The 24624-nt window shown below is 34.9% G+C and overlaps 1 protein-coding gene across 1 annotated transcript in view; it reads right to left on the minus strand.

Moving 5' to 3' along the window:
- Positions 1-12289: 12289 nt before the first annotated feature.
- The window catches only part of Oxct1 (3-oxoacid CoA-transferase 1), a 123734-nt gene continuing 111399 nt past the window's right edge, over positions 12290-24624 (minus strand). Inside the window, exons 16-17 of the mRNA XM_003470204.4 lie at positions 22152-22253; positions 12290-14117 (exon numbers count right to left, since the gene is read on the minus strand). Of these exons, the coding sequence (XP_003470252.1) occupies positions 14076-14117; positions 22152-22253 (144 nt within the window). The 3' untranslated portion in view covers positions 12290-14075. The remainder of the gene's footprint in view (positions 14118-22151; positions 22254-24624) is intronic.

Raw genomic sequence — 24624 nt, forward strand, 5'->3', positions numbered from 1 at the left:
GAAGACAGTATCAGTCTTTATGAAGGCAAGCCTATTTCCACTGTAGCTTTACTTCCAAGGTACATATCTTCTGGGTGTAATCAGAATGCTAAGGTATTTACTTAGGGCTCATTCCTCCTGGCAAACCCTAACTTCCAATTTTTGTCTTCCTAACTCCTAAGATAGCTTAAGGTCTTCTAACATCTTCAGACTTTTAACTGTCACTTTATATTTACTTTCTCATGTTTACTTTTGGACCGTCAGATTTTATAAAGTATCTCTGCCTTAAAGGAGGCAGTGCCGTAAGTATCACGCTCAAAAATAGCCTTATTGTGCTTCTTTTTGCTGTAGAAAGTTTCATCTGACCTGTATGCTCTTTCATGTCCTCAAACACTTTTCTGGTTGAGGGGTAGGCAGGACAGGGAGGGTATTTTGAATAGCTTTCATGGTAGCTTTCTGTGACTTTTTATCTATGCCAATCTGTGCTACGACTGGAAAATTCTCTTTTTTTTTTTTGAAAAGTCATTTTTCTTGTTTTACTTTCAAAAATGTTCATTGTCTGCTTCACAATAGTAGATGAACCTGGATATACACACAATTATGGTGCAATGCCTAGTCTCATTAAAAGGCCATTAAAATCTCTAACTGAATACATTTACATCTTTTTTTTTTAATCAACAGGTGTCCTTGGTGATGAGTAAGTACTGATAGGAGACCACTATGAAAATTAAATTCATCTTTAATGGCCTAAGTGCTCAGCATTTTAAATTGCCATTAATTTCAGTGCCATTAGTTCTTGATTTCATATGTATCACTAAGCCTTTCAGGTAATAGATAATTAAAAATCTCAGATAATTCAACCTTTTTCATCATTAATATTAAGCTTTCTCTTCAAACTTTTTTCTTTTAACCAGAGATTTTACCATACATACCCAAAGTGATGTTATAAAGGATACTCAAACACAAAGGAAAATTTTCAAAGGCAAAGAACAAGAAGTAAAATAAGTTCCTTAAAATATCCGTAAAAATTAGCTCTAATGTGACAGGAAATTTTAAAAATTGCTATTATCATAGATATGTATCAGTCCTAAGGGAATGGTATTACATTCATTTCCATATTGTAAAACCTACTCAGGGGGTTTAAGAAACTTATTTAGTGACATCCACAGTTAGTGGATGTTATTCCTAGGTAAGAAAAGTAAAGAGTTATTCCTATCCATAATAGGAGGACTGGAAATCATTCTTTCATCTCATTAAAATTTAAGAACAAAGAAAGAGAGCATCATGTCAGGCTAGAATGTGCAGGGTTCATACAACTCATACAAGGAGTTCAAGGAACTCAGTAAGATTGTCAAGTATTTGGATATTGGGGATGGTGGGAGTTGAACAAAAACCAAAGCATGGAAAAGCAGCTTGAAGCACAAGGCCATCACAACTGTGACACTGCTTATAGACCACGCCCTGTAAACATGCTATCTCAAAAAAGTTTGAACCCCATTCAGAAAAGCACCTAGTGTACCCACTGAACAGCTGTTGGGCAGTGCCAGCTTGGCAGCTGCTGCTCAGAACCTCCCCAGCCCTCATACCCTGGCCCATTGGGAGATGGAGCTCAGAAGAACGGTGTCCCCAAGGGAAGCCCTCTTCATATCAGGGTTCTAAGGCAGGCAAGCCCAACAATAACTCATAGGGCATTGTCTGAGTCAGGACCTGCAAACCTTAGGGGAAGAGGGAAGCAAAGGGCACAGTCCTACTTAGGAACCGGGGACCAGGTGTTGTGGGATCTGTGAGACAGTGAGAACTGCAGGGGCTTGAACTGGCTGTGATGGGTGGGATCTAGGACTGGAGAAAGGCATTGAAACAGTGCCAGAATAAGGAGCATTCTCTTGTTGCCTTCCAAATGCTACTGAATTTCACATGGAAGGCTCTTTTCTACTGAACCCTAAACACCACTGGTTTGCAGGTTGGAAAGAGATCCATTGTGCAGTTGTACAGCTGGGATCACTTAGAGTAGAGTAAACAATCTTGATCAGCACCTGTGTAGGCTAGTTCCTGCCAGCCCTTAATTAGTCACTAAAATCCAGGGTCAGTTTGAATTTAGCAGGCAAGAATACCACCTTGATCAGCAATAAAGGGAGGAGAGAAAACCCATCAATACTGTGCAAGGGTGGGAATGTTGCCTCCCACAAGAGATCACTGATGTTGTCTATCAGAAAAACACTAGGCTGAATTGGGACATGACTGAAAATTGTAAGTGTAACAAACAGAAGAGATGTGAACCGGTTGGCTGGAGAAAATAGCAAAACCTGTGGCAGAATCTCCACAGGAAACTTGAGGTTGCTCCCTATTGGTCCAAGGAGCTCTGGCAACCCACCAGCATTCTAAGGATATCCAAAGTTCCCAAGCATGGTGTGCGTGTGCACGTGTGTGTGTGTGTGTGTGTGTGTGTGTGTGTGTGTGTGTGTGTTTCTTTCTTTTCCTTGTCTTTTTGAGAGGCACATGTATGTGTGTATATATGGCTACAGCTGTGTGTATAAAGGTTCCACTTTTTATTGTGAAATATTACATGCAATTAAGTCACACATACCCACGTCAAACAATTTTCTTACCTAACCTTATTTGACTGTTAGTTCAACAGTTGGATACAACCTCTCAATCTCTTCTTGCCACCTTTATATGTAATTTCATTTTCTTACCTTTGTTACTTTTCTCCTCATATGATTTCCTATCTCTCAGCTCCTCGCCTTGTATTTTAGAAATTTTAATTATATTTCTCCATTCTATCTCTTCCTCTCTTTTGTCTATAAAATATTAAGATTAATCCAAATTCTATGGTATCTTAACATTGCATATTTGGTTTACCCTCACCAAAGGTTGTTTCATAGGAGTTCTAAAATTAGTATTTTCTGTGAGGTCATTAACTAGATTCAGTCTCTCTGTATTCTTTCACCATCCTTTTAAAGTCTCTCTTCCCATTGTTTTCCCTCACTTCCCCTCTCACCTTCAAAAGTCTACCACCTTCTCATTTCTTTTCTTGCATATAAAAACTACTGCAAAATTTAATTGTTCCTTTTCCTTCCCTTGTAAGAGTATATGTGGGTGGTATATGTTTATGATGAATAGTGTATGTGTAGTAACATTGGTTTTTCTTTCTATAGTGCCATACATTAGCCTGTCAGGTACTCATCACCAAAAAATCATTGCTTACATGTTCTAACATAGAGTTTCTGCTAGCATATAAAATCCCTATAAAGACTGTCCTACTTTCTACTTATAAATCCCTCCCTTTGTTGCTTCCTGTTTACCCTCATATAAATCCTCTCAACTTCCCTCTCCCTCCCCACTGCTTTCACGGTATAAAAATATTATCATCAAAAAGTAGATTTTTCTTTTTTTCATTTTCTTTTTAGTCTGCTGATATTCTCAGTATTCTTCTTGCATATGTAAATCTTTTTTTCCCTTATCTTCTCTTTTCTCCTAGCACTTTCTTAACCATCACTAACCTTTGTATTCATGGGCTACTGAAAAAAATGGAAAACTCATAAAACAAACTCATATATCAATATATATGATTGCATCATATATCAATATATGATTGACACTTTGGGTGTTGATATTATCAGTATTTGTCATTCCCTTGAAGTTCTATGATAGGGGCCAACCTTTGCACTTCATATAAATTCAGTGGGTATCCGAGTGGATATGACCACTGCATCATATCCAAAGCCAAGGGTACAGCACTGGGAGACATGCACTTACCCAAGAGCCCTCTACAGAAATTTCCAGTCCAACTGATTTAAAAGAAACAGTTGAACATAGGCAGAAATTATAAAAATATATGCTGTAAATGCCTGCATAATTTCATACAACAAAAACTATTTAACATAGAAAGACAAATAGACGTCAATACAATCATAGTGGGGCACTTCAATACTCATTCTCACAAAGAGATTGATCTACCAAACAAAATTCAGCAAAGAAATAACAGAGTTGTACCACTGAACAAATGGATTTAAAAGATGTCTACAGAGTATTTTATCTTGCAACAGCAGAATATATATTCTTCTCAGCAACCCACAGAATTCATTTTCCAGAACAAACCATCTATTAGACCATTAAACATTTTAAATAAATCCAAAAGAACTGAAATAATCTCTTGAATCCTATTAGGAATGAAACTAGAAAACAACAATGAAACAAACCACAGAAGCAATGCAAACACACAAAGATTATATAATACCTTTTGAATACTCAATAGGTCAAGAAGAAATTAGAGAAGAAAATAAAAAGTTGTTCGAATTAAGTGACCATGACAGTACAATATACCAAACTTGTGAGACATAATGAAAGTAATAAGAGAAAAGTTTAAAGCTGTGAATGCCTACATTAGAAAAACAGAACAACCCCAAATAAATAACTAATAATAATCTCAATACCCTAGAAAATAAAAAACAATTCAAGTCTAAAATTAGCAAAAGAGCAGAGAGAAAATCACTGAAAGTAACACTAAAAGAAATACAAAGGATCAAATGCATTAGAGTTGGTTCTTTGAAAGACAAATGAGATTGTTAAACCCTGAGCCAAAATTACCAAAATAGAAAAGGAAAGACCCATATCAGTGCAATTAGAAATGAAAAAGGTAAAATCACAATGGCCACTGTTGAAATTCAGAGGATTATAAGAAACTTTTGAAAACATACAGTCCAACAAATTGGATCATCTAGCCAAAATAGACAAATTCATAGACACACATGGCTTACCAAAACTGAATATATAAAAACTCTAGGAGACCAATAACAGGCAATTGAAATTGAAGCAATATTAAAAATACTACCAAGAAAAATCCAGGATTCAATGAATTCACTGCTGAATTCTACCAGAACATAAGAGAAGAACTAACATTGATATTTCTTAAACAATTCCATTAAATTGGCTAAACTACATCCTTGAAGCCTGAACTACCCTGGTACTAAAACCAGAAAAGGACTCAACAAAAAAAAATAGAAAACTATCAACCAATTTCCTTAAGGAATAAACATGTAAAACTCAACCACAAGATACTTGCAAATGGGATAGAACAAATCATTAAAAAATCATACATTGTTATCACATTAGTTTCAATACAGGGATTCAAGGATGCTACAGCATATATAAGTCAACAAATTTACTATATCACATAAGCAAAAATAAAAATTAAAACTATAATATCATCTCAGTAGAAAAAGCCTTTGACAAAATCCAGAATCCTTTCAGAAAACAAAACAATACAAACAACAATAACAACCACAACAAAAAGAAAAACACTGATTAAAATAGTTATAGAAGACCCCTACCTCAAACCAATAAAAATCAAATATGACAAACTCAAGTCCGGAGATTGCCTAGATTGGAAGATATAAATTGGTTGTGGGAAACAAGGTTCGAATTACTTTTTAAACTACTAAAAATAAAATCAGCACATGTAAAAATAAGATATATAATTGAAATTCTTGGAATATTTTAACGAATGATTTTGACTTTTCATTTCTCTGGCATAGAACTACAGGTTTCACCTTTATGGGTAGATTGATCAAGTTTTTGTGCAGTAGTATTGATAGAATAAAAAATCCTTATTAGTTATAGAGTATGAAATAGATGTGTGGTCTTTTCTATGTGTAGAACAGTTACATATGTTATTTCACAGCATTAATTTTTTTCTTCCACCAAAAGAAATTACTGTTACATTTATTTCTAAGTTAATTTTTGTAAACATGCTCAGCTCTACTACCAGCTTAGATGTCCTTGGAAAATTTATGTCCCTCCACAAGAAGATGACAATGAGGTCATTTTACAATTTCTTCTTTTCTGAAAAACACAGCTGGCTGTGTTTGGTTAGCAATATTCTCATTGCTGCATTTCCTGAGTCACCAGAATATTTTAATTGACCTCTTCAGAACAGATCGTATCTATGTAATATCTTTCCACAATAAAACATCTATAATCAAATGACTACAATAGCCATTGAATGCTATGCCTTCTCTTCTGGAAGAGGATCATTTTATTTCATATCTGTTCAATCACTATATTATTTCACTGTTACTTTAAAACCCAGATTTTCTCAAATTAAGCATGTGCAATGTTTTATTTTTGTCCTCCAACCACTTCTTTCTAAGAGTTTCACATTGTTTGTGGCAGAACTGCTTTTGTGATTTGTAGAGATCATAAAAATTACAAATTAGTTGGCACACATATTTTTGTGGGATTTTTTGTTTTTATTGTTACGAGTCACCTAAGCTTTTTCTTTTTAAGTACACTTCCACATTTTATTGAGCAACCTGTAATATATATTTAAGGATATGCCAAACACAAATATAAAATGTCAAATAATCTCTCCTGGTATTCATATTTTTTCTTCATAGGAAAACATAATTAAAATTTAACATAACTAAACATAATTAAAATTTACCTCAACATATAAAAGTTTACCTAAAAATTATTTCCCTCTACTAAACCGTAGGCTTCGAAAGGGTGGACCATGTGTTTTCTTACTGCTATCTCCTTAGCATGTAGCACATTCTGGCTTATAGTAGGTGCTACGAGAGTTAGCAATTTGTCTTCCAGCTTCAAATCTATTCTTCCTCATCTGCTCCAAGACAATAGTGCTGGATCCTACAAATAAAAACCTTTTGCCATCTGGCACTAAGTTCATCTTGGTCAGTAAAGGCAAGAAAGTGATGGTGAAGGATGTTATTTCTCCCCCGGCTCTGGTGCTTTTTTTGCCGGTATCATATGGCCCAGTTTCTCAACTGTCCAACTTTCACAGGATGGCTTCTCTAGAACTCTGCAACTACAGAATGACTGACTTCTCCAGTTTCCAGTCCTGTAGCTGTTGCCATCAACAGGGCCTGCAGCCAGCAGTTTCCCTCAGCACCGCCTCAGAGGGCTATGAGGTGGAATGTCCTGGTGAGACATCTCCTTGTGAACAGGTTCTCTCTTCCCTCTTTAGGTGTCTTTGTGGAAACATATGAAGCATCGCAATTATTTCCACCTCCCCCTTAAGCCCCACCAGACAACTATCTCTTCTACCTCAGAAACAGATTTCCAGAATGTTCTGTTAGCATGACATTTTGTGCTATCCAGTGAGCCAAACTCATAAGCTTCCCTTTAGGTCTAGATCTCAGTCATGAAGGGCCATTCTTTGGAAACTTTACTGTAATAGCAAGTATATGGGTTATCGTATTTTACTTAGAATTTCTTTATTCTTACTAGCCAATACTTCATCAAGCTAGTCACCTGTTACAGTTAATCATTATTTATATTAAGCTCTTGCTGTTCCAATTCATTATGTAGTTTCAGAAGCTATATAATAAAAATCTGTTTGGACTTTTGATGGATAAAATGCTGAATAAACATCCTCTGAAGATAAATTAGAAGAAATACAAAAGTAGGGGTAGGGAGAGAGAAAGATATTTTACTAGAATGTTCTCTTGTTATGTATTTATTTGCAGTCACTATTTGGAACTCAATTTTCTAAAAAAGACAAATTGAATTTTGCTTGAATATTATCCTCTGCCACAGAATTCTTTTTCATTAATTCATCTACTCTATTCACTTACTGGCTTAAATTTTGAGCATCTATTTGGGGCCAAGCATTTGCTGATAGATTTCTTGAGATAATAAGAGAGTTCACAAGTCAAAGAAAACCATTAGAAGTATTACTGAGCTTGGAGGGAGTCATTTGAAAACAACTTCCAACCCATACTGATATGTCCTGCAAAATTATCTTTCAAAGGCGATGGAGATGTAAGATATCTCCAAAGTAAATAGCACTTAAAAAAACTCATGACCACCAAACAGACACTCAAAAATATTCTAGATAGAGACAATGAAGTTAACAACCCCAAAACATCCAATAGAACAAATAGGCATAGGAAGACTTTATTTTGATCTGACAAAAGCCATTTATTCAACAACATAATTCCAACATCATTTTAAATTGGAAAAACTGAACACCTTCCCTCTAAAATCAGATAAGACAATGATATCCACCATCACCACTCTTTTAACATAGTCCTCAAAACATTAGCCAAAGCAATCAGGTGAGACAAAGAAATGAAATAGATACATATAGGAAAGGAAGAAATCCAAGTATCATTACTTGGACATGATCCTCTACTTACAAGATCTAAAAAATTCTACCTAAGTACTCCTAAAATCAAGAACCAAACTCAGTAGTGTAGCAACTACATAAACACACAACATCAATAGTGTTCCTATACATTAATAATGAACTCACTGAGAAAGAAACTAGGAAAGCAACACCATTCACAATATCAAAAAAAATTAAATACCTAGGAAGTAATCTAACCAAGGTAATGAAAATCGCTTACCATGAAAACGATGTCACTCTGAAAGAGGGATCTAAGAGGACATCAGAAAAATGTGTTTGCATTTTCTATTGTTCCATTGACCCTGTCTTTTTTTCTTTTTGCCAGTACCATGCTAATTTTATCACTGTAGCTTTGTAGTATAATTTGCCTTTGTTGTACAGAATTGTTTTTTATATTTTTGGTCTCTTCAGTTTCCAAATGAATTTTAGGAATGTTTTCTCTAGCTCTGTAATGTATGATAATGGTATTTTGATCAGGATTGCATTAAATATGTAAGAATTTTGGGAGTGTGGTCATTTTCCATTTCCTAATGCTCTCTTCAATCTCCTTTTTCAGACAACTATAATTTTCTATGTATAAATCTTTTAATTCCTTGGTTAGACTGATTTCTAAGTATTTCATTTTGGGGGATGCTATTGCAAAGGGTATGGTTTCCCTAATTTCTGAGTTTGTTATTTGTGTATAGAAATGTTACTGATTTTTGTGTTGACTTTGTATCCAGCTACACTACTTACTTTGGTTATTAAATTTAGAAGTTTTCGGTGGAGTTTTTGGGGTCTTCTATGTAGAATATCATGTCATCCTCAAATAATGATAATTTTTCCTATCCTTATTCTTTTTATTTCTTGTGTCTAGTTGCTTTGGCTAATGTATCCAGAACTATATTAAACAGGAGTAGTGATGGTGGACATCCTTGTCTTGCTCCTAATTGTAGAGTAAAAGCTTTCAGTTTTTAACTGTTTAGTATGTTAGCTGTTGGTTTGACATAGATGGTTTTTTTCTGATTGACAGACCATCTATTTCAAGTTTCTGTAGAATTTTTATCATAAATGTGTAAATTTTGTCAAATACTTTTTCTGCATATATTGAGATAATCAAGTGGTTTTTGTCTTTGGCTCTGTTGATATGGTGTTTTACATTTATTGATTTTCGTATGTTGAACCATCCCTGCATCCCTAGAATGAATCTTACCTGGTCATGAGTACATTGTTGTTGATGATTTTCTATAGATTAGAATATGCAGATGCAACTCCAGACACACTCAGCCACCTTATCTTTGATAATGAGGCCAAATATGTTCGCTGGAAGAAAGACAGCCTCTTTAATAAATGGTGCTGGAAAAACTGGCTTTCCACATGCCAAAGACTAAAACTAGACCCATGTCTATCATCACACACTAAACTAAAATTAAAATTGATCAAATATCTGAATATTAAAACAGAAACACTAACTTTACTGGAAGAGAAAGTAGACAGAAATCTAAGACACAACACCACATTTGAGCACTAGAACGGTTAATGCCAAAGATAAAAGAATACCTTTTAATCTTTCCTGTTGGTGTCAAACAAGCTTTCTTACCTGTAAGAATAGACTCACACTTTGTAACAGAATCTTCCACAGACTCCTCTTGTCTTCTAGGTAGGATTCCAATTATTCTTTTCTGAATAACTACTCATTTCCTTAAAAACTCTGTACAAGAGCTTATGGACAAAGGGAACAAAATTTGAATAAATGTTCCATTAGGTTTAAAGTGATCAGGCTGTTTTACAGCTTACCAAAGAATAACAAATCTAGTTCTGTTCAGAGGATTTAATTCACATCTCATTAACTAAGTTAGAAATATTCGGCATTAGCCTTGAAAGACTAATTTGATTAAAGAACTCGTGGACATTACTTTTCTCAGAAAAATCAAGTTAATTTTAATGGAAGTAATACTGTCTCACTGACAGGTTATAGTGAAAATCAAATAACTAGCTAGAATATTCTGGGTGTTTTATAAAGTGTTAAGAGAGGCTTATTTCTTTGTTGTAGTCTCTAGATTCCACCTCTGATTTTTTTCCTTTTGCATCTTCCTCAAAGTTCTTATCTGACAAAGTGAGAGGAATCCTTTAAACTTGGTCTAGCATCACCTGTTTTCAACTAGTACTTTAATTTTAAAAAATTTAAATACATGCATTTAAAACAAAGATCTAGCACTGCACACTAATTTTGAAGTATCTGGCCAAGAATGAGCAAGAAAATGTTTAGATTCTTACCTACATTTATTGGATATATGGATTAGGAGCCACAGATAAAAGCAGCTTTAGAGATTTAAGGTTTTGGGCATTCTGACTCTAGAAGACAAAAGAGCTACAATCGCTTACCCCTCAATCAAGAGAGGAGCTTCAAAAAGAACACCAGTCTTCTGAAGCTGTCTAATTACCTCTTGAAAATTTTTCAAAGGCCACCAGGCTACTAATAAATGAACCAAAGATACAAAATGTCGGTTTGGGGCATCCAGGACCTCATTGTCTCTCAGCAGAAATACTGATATGACTACTGTCACGCTAAAGAGAGCTAGGACACAGTTACCTGAAGTTTTTTTTTTTTTTAAAAGGGTCATTGAGCATAGTACAATCAAACATGATTTGTATTTTACTGTGACTCTGAGTGAAGGAATTGTCTTATCAATTAGTCATCTGAATTGGTAAAGGGATCTCTCTCCAGGAAATTGTATATATGTAATCTACAAGTGGTTAGAATTTTTAACAGACAGATATATCTAACTACAGAGGCAGGAAACTTTCACACAGATATGCACTCAGGTCATATTACATTTATTGGTATTTATGCTTACACCCAGTTTGATCCTCAGTATAGCATCCAGTAGGAAGCCATGATGGACAATGAAAAACTAAAAGGACAGAAACAAGACAATTTTCCCCCAAGACAATATTATGGCATAGTGTTTTTAAAGATACATAAATCTTTTTACAGCCAAATATATTATACCTTATAGAACCACAATGGAAAACAGTGTACTCTTGCTATTTTAAAAAGAGAATTTAAGGAAAAACAGTTTAAAAATTTCAAGACCATATCATATAAGAAAAGGGAAGTTAGTGCAAAAGAAACCCAACCAATGATTTGTTATTTGCTTATGCTTCCACTGGGACAAAAGTCAAACTTGTGAATACACTGAAATCACAAAAGAAAGAAATCCTCCATCAACCTTTTCTACTTGTTTAGTAACACTCACAAATTCTCTTATACATGTTCTCTGGTCTAGACAAAAGCAATTTTGTTCATATGATGCATAACTTCTGTAGGCCAGATCCTTCTTAGAACTTGAGAATTACAAAAGCTATATGGTTTCCTACTGGGGTTGCGGGTGACAAATACCCTGTTCAAGCAAAATGAAATTTGTGGGTTCATATATGGGCATGGAGGGAAGCTGGCCTTAGAAATACACAGAAGCAGGACCCCAAATAACACGATTACTCCTTCTCTTTAATTCCATATTTTCCATTTTGACTTCTTTCCAACTATAGTTCAGCTGGTACTCTATGTGCGTGTGTGTGCATGTGTGTGCATGCGCATGGGGAAAAGAGGTATTCCTGCCAGACTTATATTCTTATGGCTTTATGGCCTGTTCCTTGCCTCCATTCTTTAAATGTGAGAGAAATAACCTGGGACAGTCTACATTATGTATCAACCATGGGTATGATCAAAATGAGTAGAGAAAAGCTATCAAAAATAGCATCCCAGGAAATTGTTACCCGTTGGCCAGAGGGGAAGTCTATCACTGGGCAACACATGCTGGGCACAGTAACAGGAAACAACATAAAACTACCATAATGAGACACTGGGAAATTAATATGTGTTTCATAGAGAGAAATGCTAGATAAAAGCCAAAAATATTAACACATGAAACCTCAATCAATTTTAACAGGCATGTGATTGGTTATGACAAGGAGCAAGGTACAGAATTCATTTAGATCATGCTTTGTTTGTTCTTTCTAGAAAACCAGTTTATTTTCTTTGGTAAGATAAAAAGAAAAGCAACAACCTGATTAGAAGTGATAAAGTGTACTGACATGGTTGGTTATTCTAACAATCTTTGTTGTATTATTTCCAGGTTTAGCCACACCATTTCCAAATAAGAAAAAGAACACAGACACTGATCTCTTTCTAGTTGGATCTTTATTGTATTTCTTAATGCAGTTGTTAACATGTCAGCACTCTTTGACCAAGAATATTGAGTTATTAACTTAGACTTTGCCACTGTTTAGAACATTTTTAGAATCACATGTTAAAGATTGGAATGATAAGCAAGTAACTTTGAAACTACATCAATCAATAAAATATTTTTTCCAGATTATAACTCTAATATAGATATATATTACCCTCATGTACCGAGTACATTATAAGAAAAGTTATTTTGTTTTTTTAACTAGTACTGGGAGTATATGCTTTCAAACATGCAGCCTGCCAGAAAGGCCATTTAATACATTAAGTGTGGTACTTATAAAAACAATTCTCTTTTCCCTTGAATATTATATATGACAAGAAGTGACTTTCATTAACAACTATCACCTAAAATATGCATAAATCCCTATACTGAATGGCAAGATAGTTATATATTACACTGCAGTATGCCTCCATCTGTCCAGAGGCCTGCTGTCCAGTGTGCCGTCACACGTTCTACATTGTCTTGCTTCTGACACCCAGGGTATTTCTGAAGTGCCCTGTTGCCCCAGTAACTGTCTGGTGTTGAGGATGTCCTTGAGAAAGCACTTCTTATAAATCTAATCTATCCTGTTCAGTGCCAACACTAAAAGTTCACCCATTTTTCAAATCCATGTCTTGCCCATTATGAGTTCCACTATCCAGATAAGGTTAAATTAGAACTACTTTTGTAAAGTACCATAGGGAAAAGAAAACAATCATTCCACAGAAAATCACTGAGTATCTAAAATCTTTCTTGAAGATAAATATGAGCTTAAAAATGTACATGTCTGTTATTTTCCTGTCTTTGAATTCTGTTCTCATTGTGATAAATTACTCATAGCCATTCTTGGCCTAACAGTAAGTACAAGTAGCCTACTGGGCCTTAGCAGAGAGAAACAATCTTAAGAATTTTTCTGGATATAAAAGAATACAATGTTGTTTTTGAAAACTTTAAAGCTGTTTCTGTTGATTAGTTAGGTTTCTAGCCCTCTTCCTTAGACTTTGGGAAGGCACAAATAGATGCATGATTGTCCATAAAGGCAAATTCTTAGTGAGATTTCAGCACCAATTCAGAGTCTATACCTTCTTTCACCATAAATCCCTAGGATCCTTTTGAAAACATTTTTTTTTTTAGTTATCTTTCTTCCAGTTATCTTTCTTCCCAGAGACATTTCCCCTTGTCTTCTTGGGTATCTATTTAGTTACAAAGTGTATGGGCGGAAAGGGAATCGTCTAAGGAAACAAGACATAATCACAAAATCAGAGCCCCTAATGAAAGGCAAAGACAGCTGAAGGAAAAATAATCATTAAGAGAGCATTCTTCCGAATATCAAATTCACACATATTTTTTCCTCAGGACTATTAAGCCATAGTTTAATTATGAAGGAAAGCATATCAATGAAACTCTTGCTAGGGCCTAACTTTAGTGAATACTGCATATAATCTACCACACAAGATAAAGATATGAGTACATCCAACATGAGCACCAATGCTAAAAAGACAACCTTCTCAGCACTTACAAAACAAGGTAAGCATAAATATTTTCCCTCTGTTTTCATTAAAATGTCATAACATGCTTGAGAACAAAGTCTATACGGCTGTGTAAGTCCTGAATTACTAAAAGAAAACTTATCAAAACAGCTTGTTAAATATACAGTTGTGATCCTGACGTCTTTTTAATGAAATCCTATGAGTTTAAAATGAAAAACTAATAGCCGGGGATAATTTCTGTTCCACATTTCAAGTTGTGATCTGCTGCATTGGGATGAGCTTTGGTGAAACCTAGTAAAAGAAAGGAAAAAAAAAATCAAAATATGACAAACCACCTGATACACACATCTCGTTTGAATTTCTAAACTTGTATGATACAGGCAACAAGCAGCCTTGCCATGAACAATGCTGTCTTGGTCGCTTTCCTTCTTGCTGGGACACAGTAACTGGCATCGATAATTTAAAGACGGAGAGGTTTACTTACTGCCCATAGTCAGTGAGGTTTGGAGCAGAAATAGCATGATAGAAGAGCACGGCATAGGAAAGCTGCCCGTGTCATGGCAACCAAGTAACAGAGAGCCATGAAAGGAGACAAGGAGGGAGGTATACCCTTCCCAGTGATTCAGGATGGGTCTGACACACTTAGCTGTGGAGCTTGTAACTAGCTGATTACACTGATGAGTACAGCACCTCCAGATCCAGTGACCCTCCATAAGCCCTGTCTTTGTCCATATGAGGCCACTGGGGGCATAACAAAGTTGCCTCAGTAGGTAATATTTTTCATTCTGAAACCACTGAAACACAGCTGCTGAGCACATTTGGGTACTCAGTCATTCTTAACCTTCTGGCATTTCACCTTCTAAATTAATGATGGCTGGGGCTGTCAACAAGAAGGGGGCGGGGTAGGAGCAGAGGGAGACAAGGTGAGGATCCTGATGGGCAAGGCCTCCATTTGATGGGCCACTGCCCTCTGGGCTGTAACTCTGAGACCTCGGTCAAGGTAGTGCAAAGCACAAGCCTCCAAATCTTCAAAATGGAGGATTTGCAACTGATGCACTCTTTGAATCACCTGGGTATGTATTAATGAAAAGATAAATGATCAATGACAAATCTTATCAGAAGTTTCAGAATCAGGAGGAAAATTATACAAAAGCGGTACATAATTCCAAATTATGACAAAGGGTGGTAACAGCATTAAAAGTATTACATAGTGATTACGTTCAGTGTATATAACAGTGATCTCATTCCTGGGACTCTTGACAAAGAGAAAATAAAAATGAATGTTACATTTAAGGTAGAGCTACTAGAAGGAGAATCCTGAATGTACATGAGGTGGGTCCAATGTGATAGATCATTCAAAATATAATGCCTGGTACAGATTTCTTTGGGTTTTATTTGCTTTTGAGGTAGGGTCTTGTCATGTAATCCAGGCTGGTCTTAAACTCACTGTGTATCACAGGCTGGCCTCAAATTCCCAGGAATCATTCTGCCTCAGCTTCCTGAGTGCAATGATTATAGGTGTGTACTAACACACCTGGTCATGCCAGCACACCAGGCCACATTTCTTAATTTAAGATGACAGGGCCCTAGTTAGGAACACTCTCTGGAAAGCACAACACCAAATATTAAAATGTAAGTGCTTTTTGATATGACCATGCTAATGGACCATGTTAACGCTTTGCCTTCCAGTATAAACCATTAATATTTTGTACAATTAATAAATAGATGATTTAATACAGGATTAAATAAACTTCAGAGAACTAGAGAAAGGCTTTCTAAGAATGGTTAGGCCAGTATTAAAAACTAAAAAAGCAGGCAATTAATTGTTCCTGATGAGAATACCTTAGTTTCATTTATAAATAACTTCTGTATTAACCCCTCATAATGTCAAACATTTTTAATGACCTTTACTTCAGTTTTGTTCTAAAAGTGACTAAGAGTAAATAAGAATAAAAATAATATTTTCTACTAAACGAATGAACAAAGGTGATCAACACAGCTTGGCATTGAGCTCAGAATAAATAAGAATGCATTCAGCCTTGCCAGTTCAAGATCAGACACATAGTAATAGAAAAAGTAATAGTCCATATATATAGATCACAAGTCTACTACAGATAATGAAGGTATATGAGTCTTTGTATTTAAATATGTATGTCATTTTTTCATTTTGTTTAATAACAGGGCATCTGTGGAAATAATTTATTGAAATTAAATTATTCTTTTTTGAAAGCAGACCATTTCCAATAGATACTTAGAGCATTTCCTTTAAAAGGAAACCGGATACCTTCAACTTTTTAAATGAAACACTAGATCCTTTTCTTTGTCAGCCCTATTTTGAGCTCTTAATGTTATTCATATCCTCAATTTTGAAACTGACTTTTATTGGAAAAGAAGATAAAGTTTTATGAAGACTGACTTGGCTTGTCTATTTCGTAATGAAAAAGTCTATCAAGCCACCACTTCTCCCTCTGTTCCCCCACAGTATCATCAGCACTGTAAGCTCATGCAAGCCAAAGCACATTATTCTGCCAATGGCCTCCTCAGGCTAAGCGCAGAAAATAAGCTTTAGGTGTAAGAGGTAAGCCAACAATTTGTCTTCCCAGCCAGCTGACATCCCAAAAGTATACTGCTTAATTCTAGTACAATGCCAGTTCACAATAAATAAAAATGTATTGAATTTGGTAAAGAATGACTGCAGCTAGTTTCTTTCAGAATGTTTCTATTTAATTTTTTGTTGCTGGTGGTGTAGGTATAGGCGTATTTGTGTCAGAAGAATAAGACCAAGGCCCTAATTAGTGAGCATTGTACTAATTAGTTCTATTTTGTCATATTTCATAGCTTAATGTGAATGTTTAATAATTATAGTTGACTAAGAACTGTGGAAGTTTATTTTACTATATGATGTTCAAATAAATTCATTATTTAATGATTAAATTCATTTTTATTTTACTTTTTTAGTAAAAGCTAAAAAAAATTTTTTTCAAAAGGATCCTAGGGATTTATGGTGAATTTAATATAAGTTAAGCATTTATCAGAAAAGAAATAATCAACTGAATTCCCTTCTCACTGAAAAGTGATATTTTAAGTGATGAAATGTCATCTTTCTTTTCCCTTTCTTGCCATTTTGGCCAATCAAGTAACACAGTGAACAAGTATAGATAAAATAATGGAATTTGACATTTTCGTTAGCTTGTCAAGACACAATATGGAGATATGTGCAATAATAGGAAGAATTATTAGTTGTCACGTATTTGGGAGATAAATGTCTCTCAACTGTGAGGGTAATGGGAGAAAAATAATCCTCTTTATTTTATGCTACTGGCATACAAAAGAACTCTAGAGACTATTTCAAACATAGAAACTTTTGCTTATCACAAGAAATAAGCAACTGAAGGAAAGGCAATTTGTGAAACAGGAGGAAATATCTTCAAGTCATTGTCTGATGAGGAAATTAATGCCCAGAATATACAAAAGGAACTTCCACTGGTTCACACACACATAAAACCAACCTGATTTTAAAAGTGGGCAACTGAATAAAAATTCACCAAAGAAGATACATAAATGGTTAACAGGCACATTAAAAAAATGCCAAATGTGAGTAATCACAATAGAAATGCTAAGCAAAGCACAATGAGATATGACTCACACCCATTAGGATGTCTACTATTAAACAGAAAATAAGCATTGATGAGGATGAGAAAAAACTGGAATCCTTTGTGTACAATTGGAATGTAAATCTTCCAGTCATTGCAGAAAACAATATAGAGGTTCCTCAAAAAATTAAAATAGAATTATCACATGATTCAGCAATTCTACTTTTGAATAGATGCTCAAAAAATTTCTAATTAGGACATATTTATACAATCACTATTCACAATGGCCAAAATGTGAAGTAACCCAGATATCCATTAACAGATAAGAAGTATAAAACACTAATGAAAAAAATTAGAGTGGACACAAAAAAGTGGTATTCATTGGATTGGAAGAATCAACAACAAAATGATCTATGCAATAAGTACAATTCCTATCAAAATACTAATATCTTTGTTCATAGAACTAGAAAAAGCAATCTTACAATCCTAAAGTTCATATGAACCACCAAAACAAAACAAGACAAAACAAAACAATGACCTCTAATAGCCAGTCACGTTAAACAGAACAAAACAGAAGGTATTAATCTACCCAACTTTAAAATATTATATTTAAAAGAGCACAACATTGACATAAAATAGGGGCATGGACCAAAGGGCCAGAATAGAGATCCTAAAAGTAAATCCATGCCTCTACAATCAACTGATCTTTGAGCAAAGTTGTTAAAAAATACACATTAGAAAAAGTCAATTTTCTCAATAAATGTTCCTGGGAGAATTATATTGCGAGAAATTTATTTACATATATTTATATTACATGTAAAATGATGAAACTGAATTCATATATCTGGACATCTCAACCTATTATAAAATTCAGTTTGACTTATTAAAGATGTGTGAAAGTGTGTATGTATGCAGCTGTGTTTGTAAAAACTATGGAAATAATTACTAGAAAAAACATGTGTCATGACATTGGAATGGGAAAGAATTTTTTTTTTTTTTAATTTTGGATAAGACCCCAAAACATACCTTATAGATCTAAAGAAAACATTTCTAAATTCATTTGGAAACAGAAGAAATGTAGAATAGCAAAGGCGATTCTGGGCAACAAAGGCAAAGAAGGAGGTATCTCGATTCATGACTTGAAATTATATTACAAAGCTACAGTGATAAAATCATCATGGTAATACCAAAGAAACATATCTGAGGATCAATGGAACAGATTAAAAGATGCAGACCCAACTACAAAGACACTCAGCCACCTGATATTTGACAAAGGGGCTAAACATGTTCACTGGAAGGATAGCCTCATTAATAAATGGTGCTGGAAAAACTAGCTTTCCTCATGCTGAAGACTGAAACTAGACCCATGTCTATCACCATGCACTAAACTAAAGTCAAAATGGGTCAAAGATCTAAATATTAAAACAGAAACACTAAATCTATTGGAAGACAAGGTAGGCAAATCTTGGAGACATAGGAGTAGGCAGAGCATTCATGAACAAAACGCAAATTGCAGGGGAAACACTTCCAAGGAATCAACAACTGAGACCTCATATTGTTAAAAAGTTTTTGCACTTCAAAGGAAATCACCAACAGAGTGAAAAGAAAACCCATAGAATGGGAAAAAATTTTAACCAGCAACCCCTCATACAAAGGAATTATGTCTAAAACATATAAAGAATTAAAAAACATCAGGCCCCCAAATTCAAAGACATTCAAAAAACATTTCTCAGATGAAGACATACAAATGGCAAATAAATCTATGAAGAAATGTTCACCATCACTGGTCATTTGAGTAATGCCAATTAAAACAGAATTGAGATTTCATCTCTCTTCAGAAAGAATGCTTGCCATCAAGAAATCAACTGATAACAAATGTTGGTGAGGATGCAGGGAAAAAAGAACCCTTCTCCACTGTTGGTGGGAGTGTAGACTGGTGCAGCCACTGTGGAAATCAGTATTGAGATTCCTCAAAAAACTAGGATTGGAAGTTCCACTCAATCCAGCTATTCCCCTCCTGGGTATTTTCCCAGAAAAACGGAAAAGGTCATGTCACAGTAATATATGTGCACCCATGTTTATAACAGCACAGTTTGTTATAGGTAAATCTTGAAAACAACTCAGCTATAAAAAGGATGGATCTTGAAGCTTTTATAGTTAAATGGAGACAACTTGAAACTAGCCTCATAAGTGAAATACATCAGACTCACATTTGTAAATATCATGTTGTCTCTCTAGTATAAAATAACAAAACCTGAAGGATTAAAAGATCCAAAATGTGTAATAGATACTGTAATAATGAAAGGGAAATGCAGGTCAGTATGCTGAGGAAAATAAGCCAGGCACAGAAAGACATGTTGTGCATGATCTCTCTTGCATCTGGGAGAAGCAAGGATGCGGTACAGGCATGTTGTTACTCCTTAGTAGTTTATGCATGTGTAAGTGTGCAAGATAGATAACCATACTACAAAGTTTTTGTTAGTTCATCAAACAGAATGATTTGTACTGTCATTATTTGGATTGTCTACTTTTTATGCTTTGATTTTTGTGACGAGCAACTACTTCTAAGATAACAGTATGTAATTTATCAACTAGTGATTTCTTACTGCTTTTTTTCAAATTCTGTATTATTTTTACACTTTTTTCTGTTTTGCTTTTTGTCTCTAAATAAAAAATAAATACAAATCAATATCACAAAGAAACATCCTCTCACTCTAGTTATCAGAAAAAAACAAAAAAAAATTGGCCTTTTGGCTACAATCAAGTTTGAAAAGACAAAAGATAACAAGTGCTGGCAAAAATGTAGAGGTAAAAGAACACCATTCATGGTAATGTAAATTAGAATAGCCACTATGGAAAACAGTATGTAGGTGCCTCAAAAACTTGGAAGTATTATATAACCCCAGAATTCCACTTCTGGGTCCAGAGCCAAAGAAAATGGAATCAGTCATGGGAGAGTCCTCTGTATTCCCGCATTCATGGCAGCACTATTCATAACAGTCAATAAACAGAAACAAACTAAGCATCTATCAACTGATGAATATAGAAAACATGATACATATACAAGGTAGAATATTACTTAGGTATAAAAAATAATGAATTCCTGCTATTTAAGAATATATAGATAAAAATGCAGGTCAGCATGTTGAATACAATCAGCCAGGCACAGAAAGACAAGTTTCACATGATCTCTGTTGCATTTATATATTTTTAGAAGTTGAGACAGAGCTGTGTTTCCTCAGAGCTGGGGAAGAAGAGGGAAAAAGGGAGGGCTAGGGAGAGTAGACCAATGCGTACTGCATAACACTTAGATAGCGGTAAGAGATTCTCTTATGCTCTTGCACAGTCAGGTGACCATCGATAATAATAAGGAAAGGTCCATTTCAAAAATCTGAAAAGGGATTTTCAATGTTTCCATCATAAAGAAGTAATAAATAATCAAGGAGACAAATTTGTTTACTCTGATTTGAGCATTACCCAATGTATACATGTATTGAAACATGTACTCCATAAATATGTACAATTTTTATGTATCAGGAAAATTAACAATAAAAGAAAGAATCGTATTGGAATACAAGAAGGACCATGGAGATATTTTTTGAGAACTGAAGATATGGGAAATGGCACTTGTTATGTGAAAACAAGCAAAAAATAGTAAATGCTTATCATTTTCATTGCTGATTTACTGGCATGTATAACAAAGAACTAGATAATGAGGGTGTTTTGTTTTGTATTCTCTCCTGCAGCAGACAACTGAAAATTCTATGCATCTCAGAAATATCACCTGATAAACAGGGTAGCCCTTTCACACAGACACACAAAACGAAACTAAAGAACAGCTGATTAAGATTGATTTGTTTTATCATTAGAGTAAGAAATCCTGAAGTGTAAGTAACACCTCTCCCCAAGACCACTGAAAAGTTAATTAAATATGTATTTTTCAAGCAAGATATTACTAGGGAATTTCTTTTTTTCCAAAGAGAAATTCAGAAAAGGTTAATAGGCAAAGACCTAGGTATAGTACCAGAAACAGTTATTATGTGGATAATGAATCATGCAACAAGATTGTTTTAAAGAAATCTGTTATGCACTGATAAGTACAAACCACGCGTGTAGTATAGCAGAAAGTTATATATGAAATGTATGCAGGACTTGTCAAATTTTTATTGAATTTATATCTCCAAGAAGGTTAGCTGCAACATTAACACATTTTCTTCTTGTTACATTTTTTTAATTCGCAGATTTCTTCTTTTAAAAGTATCTAAAAATCTAATCTTTCTTCCATTCTTTTAGAGATATATCAGCTTTACTTTTAGTTAATTTCAAAAAGGCTGAGACATCCTGTCATAAATGGTTTTTTTAAAAAACTAAGCATTATTTCTCCATGTCTTGTTTTTGAGTTAATCATGTTCAATCACACATCCCATACATTCAAACAAGGGACACTTCACAGCAAAGGGCTGAAGGGCTGAGCAATCAGCTTGCCCTTCTGATCCAGCCGCTTCTGTGGCTCCTCCTGTTTTTTACTCCAAAGCCAAGGCCAGGCTGTGAGTCAGAGCACGGCTCCTGCTCCCCACCTGCTCTCTTCTGGAGGCTCCTTTCCTTCCTCTCCTGTTCACCACAAAGGTCATTTCCCAAAATGATCACAAATTAATGGTTCATGCCTTGTAAACACCCATTCAGAGTCTGCAATACAGCCCAAGAGGCTGGTTTCGCTCACAGAAACACTTACTGCAAAATCACACCCAGTGCTCTTTTGTATGTCATCCACTGTCAGGCCTTCCCAGAGCTCAATCAGAGTAAGCCCTTTCTTCTTGTCCACGTCAAACACAGCCTGTGGGAGTCAAGGAAATGACAATGACAACTTCCATCATAATAATTATTTTACAGCACAAAAGATTCTGAAAATCAGCAGTGAAAAAATGTCAACAGTAACTATTATAAATAAATGTCAACTCCCTCATCAGCAATTAGTTGTGGAACACTGTTGATGCCAGGAAAAAATAACTGAATGTTGAGAATTGGTGGCAGTTTATTACCATCATATCCAGCTTTTAAAATCTGCTCTCCTTTTGCTAAGTCTAACACTTTTGGTGAAATGTCAGCGAGGTGATTAAAAATGAATTGAAGAGGAATGAAAAAGAATGAAGAAAGGGAGGGAGCCAAAGGGTAATTGGAAAGAGAAAGACAGGGATGATGAAAACACGTTTATAAATGCTGCTGGGTGAAGAATTACAGGAAACAGAAGAAGGTGTTTTACAGTGTCTAAAAGTAATTATAAAAGAAAGCTGTCTTAATCCTAAAAGAGCTGTTAATGGTAAAAATTTCTTTTTTAAATCTAATGAAAACAGGCCTTTCCTAAGGGAGGAAAATACATTTAGGTCAACTATAAGGATGCCAACTTCACATCACGCACTGCATTCTGAGATTCTGGCCATCGCCCCAGGTGATGGTAGTGCCAGTTGGGATAGCTTGACTTTGGGGGAGGGACCTAAAAAGGCATTTAATGTAACCTTCCACCCTAGAGAGTTCTTTGGAAGTCTTCCAGGATGGTTCCTGTGCTCTTTTTAGAAACTTTCACTATGGGAAGCTCACTTGTCTCAAGGTGGTCTATCTACTGATGGGGGGCTTCCATGGTAGGAACTGAATCTGTTTCCCAAAGGCTCTAATCTCAACTTCTGCAGTGTTGGGGTACCATTCCCTATCTCAGCTTGCATGGGTGGCGTGCTGTTTCTCATACTTAAATGAGATTTCACTTAAATTCCCCTCTGGATTTAACTTAAATGTAACCATTATATTAGGATAAAAACTTTTATTTTGCGTAGTATGAACTTTTACTTTAGACTACCTTTGAAGTCAAACCCTGAAGTGTTATTTTAAAAACACTCCTGGCTAGAAGGCTAATATCAGGACCCAGCAACATGTGGAGAAAAGAATACCATCTTTTAAATATAATGAGCAATTTCAGTTGTGCTGCATAACAACTAACAACTCTTAGTGAACCTGTCTGCAACTGTAGATGTGAATCATAAGAAATACTCCCCAAAATTCTGACACAGTACAAAAATAGTAAGAACACATAATCTAAGTACCATGTCTGGGAGAAGCAAGTATGCAGTATAGGCACGTTCTTACTCCTTAGTAGCTTAACTCATTGTGTGTGAGCTCAAATCAAAGTCCTGAATGATTACTCTCTCCATCCAATTGATGTTTTTCCCCAGAAGCAAAATACAGATGCGAGATACTTGCATTCCCAATATGGTTGGTTTTACTGGAAAATATGATTTAAACTTAAAAGAAAATATTTTAGCAAACTTTCCTTTTACTTGCTTGTTTTTATATTTCTAACAAAACCCAACAAACAAATTTAAAAAAAAACTATTTTTCTGCAGACATAATATTCCAAGAGAAAAAAATGATTACTGAGGAATGTCGGTATATCCCATTAATTGCCATATCCAAAATGACAATTTTTTTCTTACATGGAAACTTTTCCTTTGCAGAAACTAAGTCTCAATTATTAGTCAAGTTGCTTTACTTTTCCTGCATTATAAATAATGGTTAATTTATGAAAATGGAACAAATAAGAGAAAAAGTGTCTCTCAACTTCAGTATTAAGAACAAGCACAGAAATGATTTGGAGAGAATATAATTATGGAATAATGATGATAAACCTTAAGAATCAGGAAGAGAAAACCTATAGCCAATTGACTTATTGCTTAAAAAAACTTTTATTAACATATTTATCTCACTTTAATTATTTCCCAAGATCACTCATTAGAAAGGCAAAGATATACTATTTTTTAAAAAGAGAGATGTTCTGAAACATTTCCATTTAGTGGTATAAAGTACAAGCAAAAACTTGACAGAAATAAAGACTAAAACTTTAAAGCTACAGTAAATTGACTACTATGAGTAATTTTGAAACTACTTTGTTTTATAGTAACTTAATTACCTTATCACAGTATAAAGGCTATATTATAGTTAGCAGTTAATTATACCCTGGTGCTGATGAGAAAGGCATCTTTCATAATCTCATTCTAGCAGCAGAAAGCCATCAGGGTCGGAGTGAACCCAAAGGATCTTCCAAAGGGTAACTTGATGGAATTTTCCATGGACATAGTAGCGGAACTTCAGTCCTTTACGTGACACTGCAAGGTTGGACACATCCACTGCCTGTAACAGCATTCTCTCTCGCTCTCGCT

The sequence above is a fragment of the Cavia porcellus genome, unplaced genomic scaffold (assembly GCF_034190915.1).
Source record: "Cavia porcellus strain 051 isolate PalLab524CR breed Dunkin Hartley unplaced genomic scaffold, mCavPor4.1 scaffold_11, whole genome shotgun sequence".
Classification (NCBI taxonomy): Eukaryota; Metazoa; Chordata; class Mammalia; order Rodentia; family Caviidae; genus Cavia; species Cavia porcellus.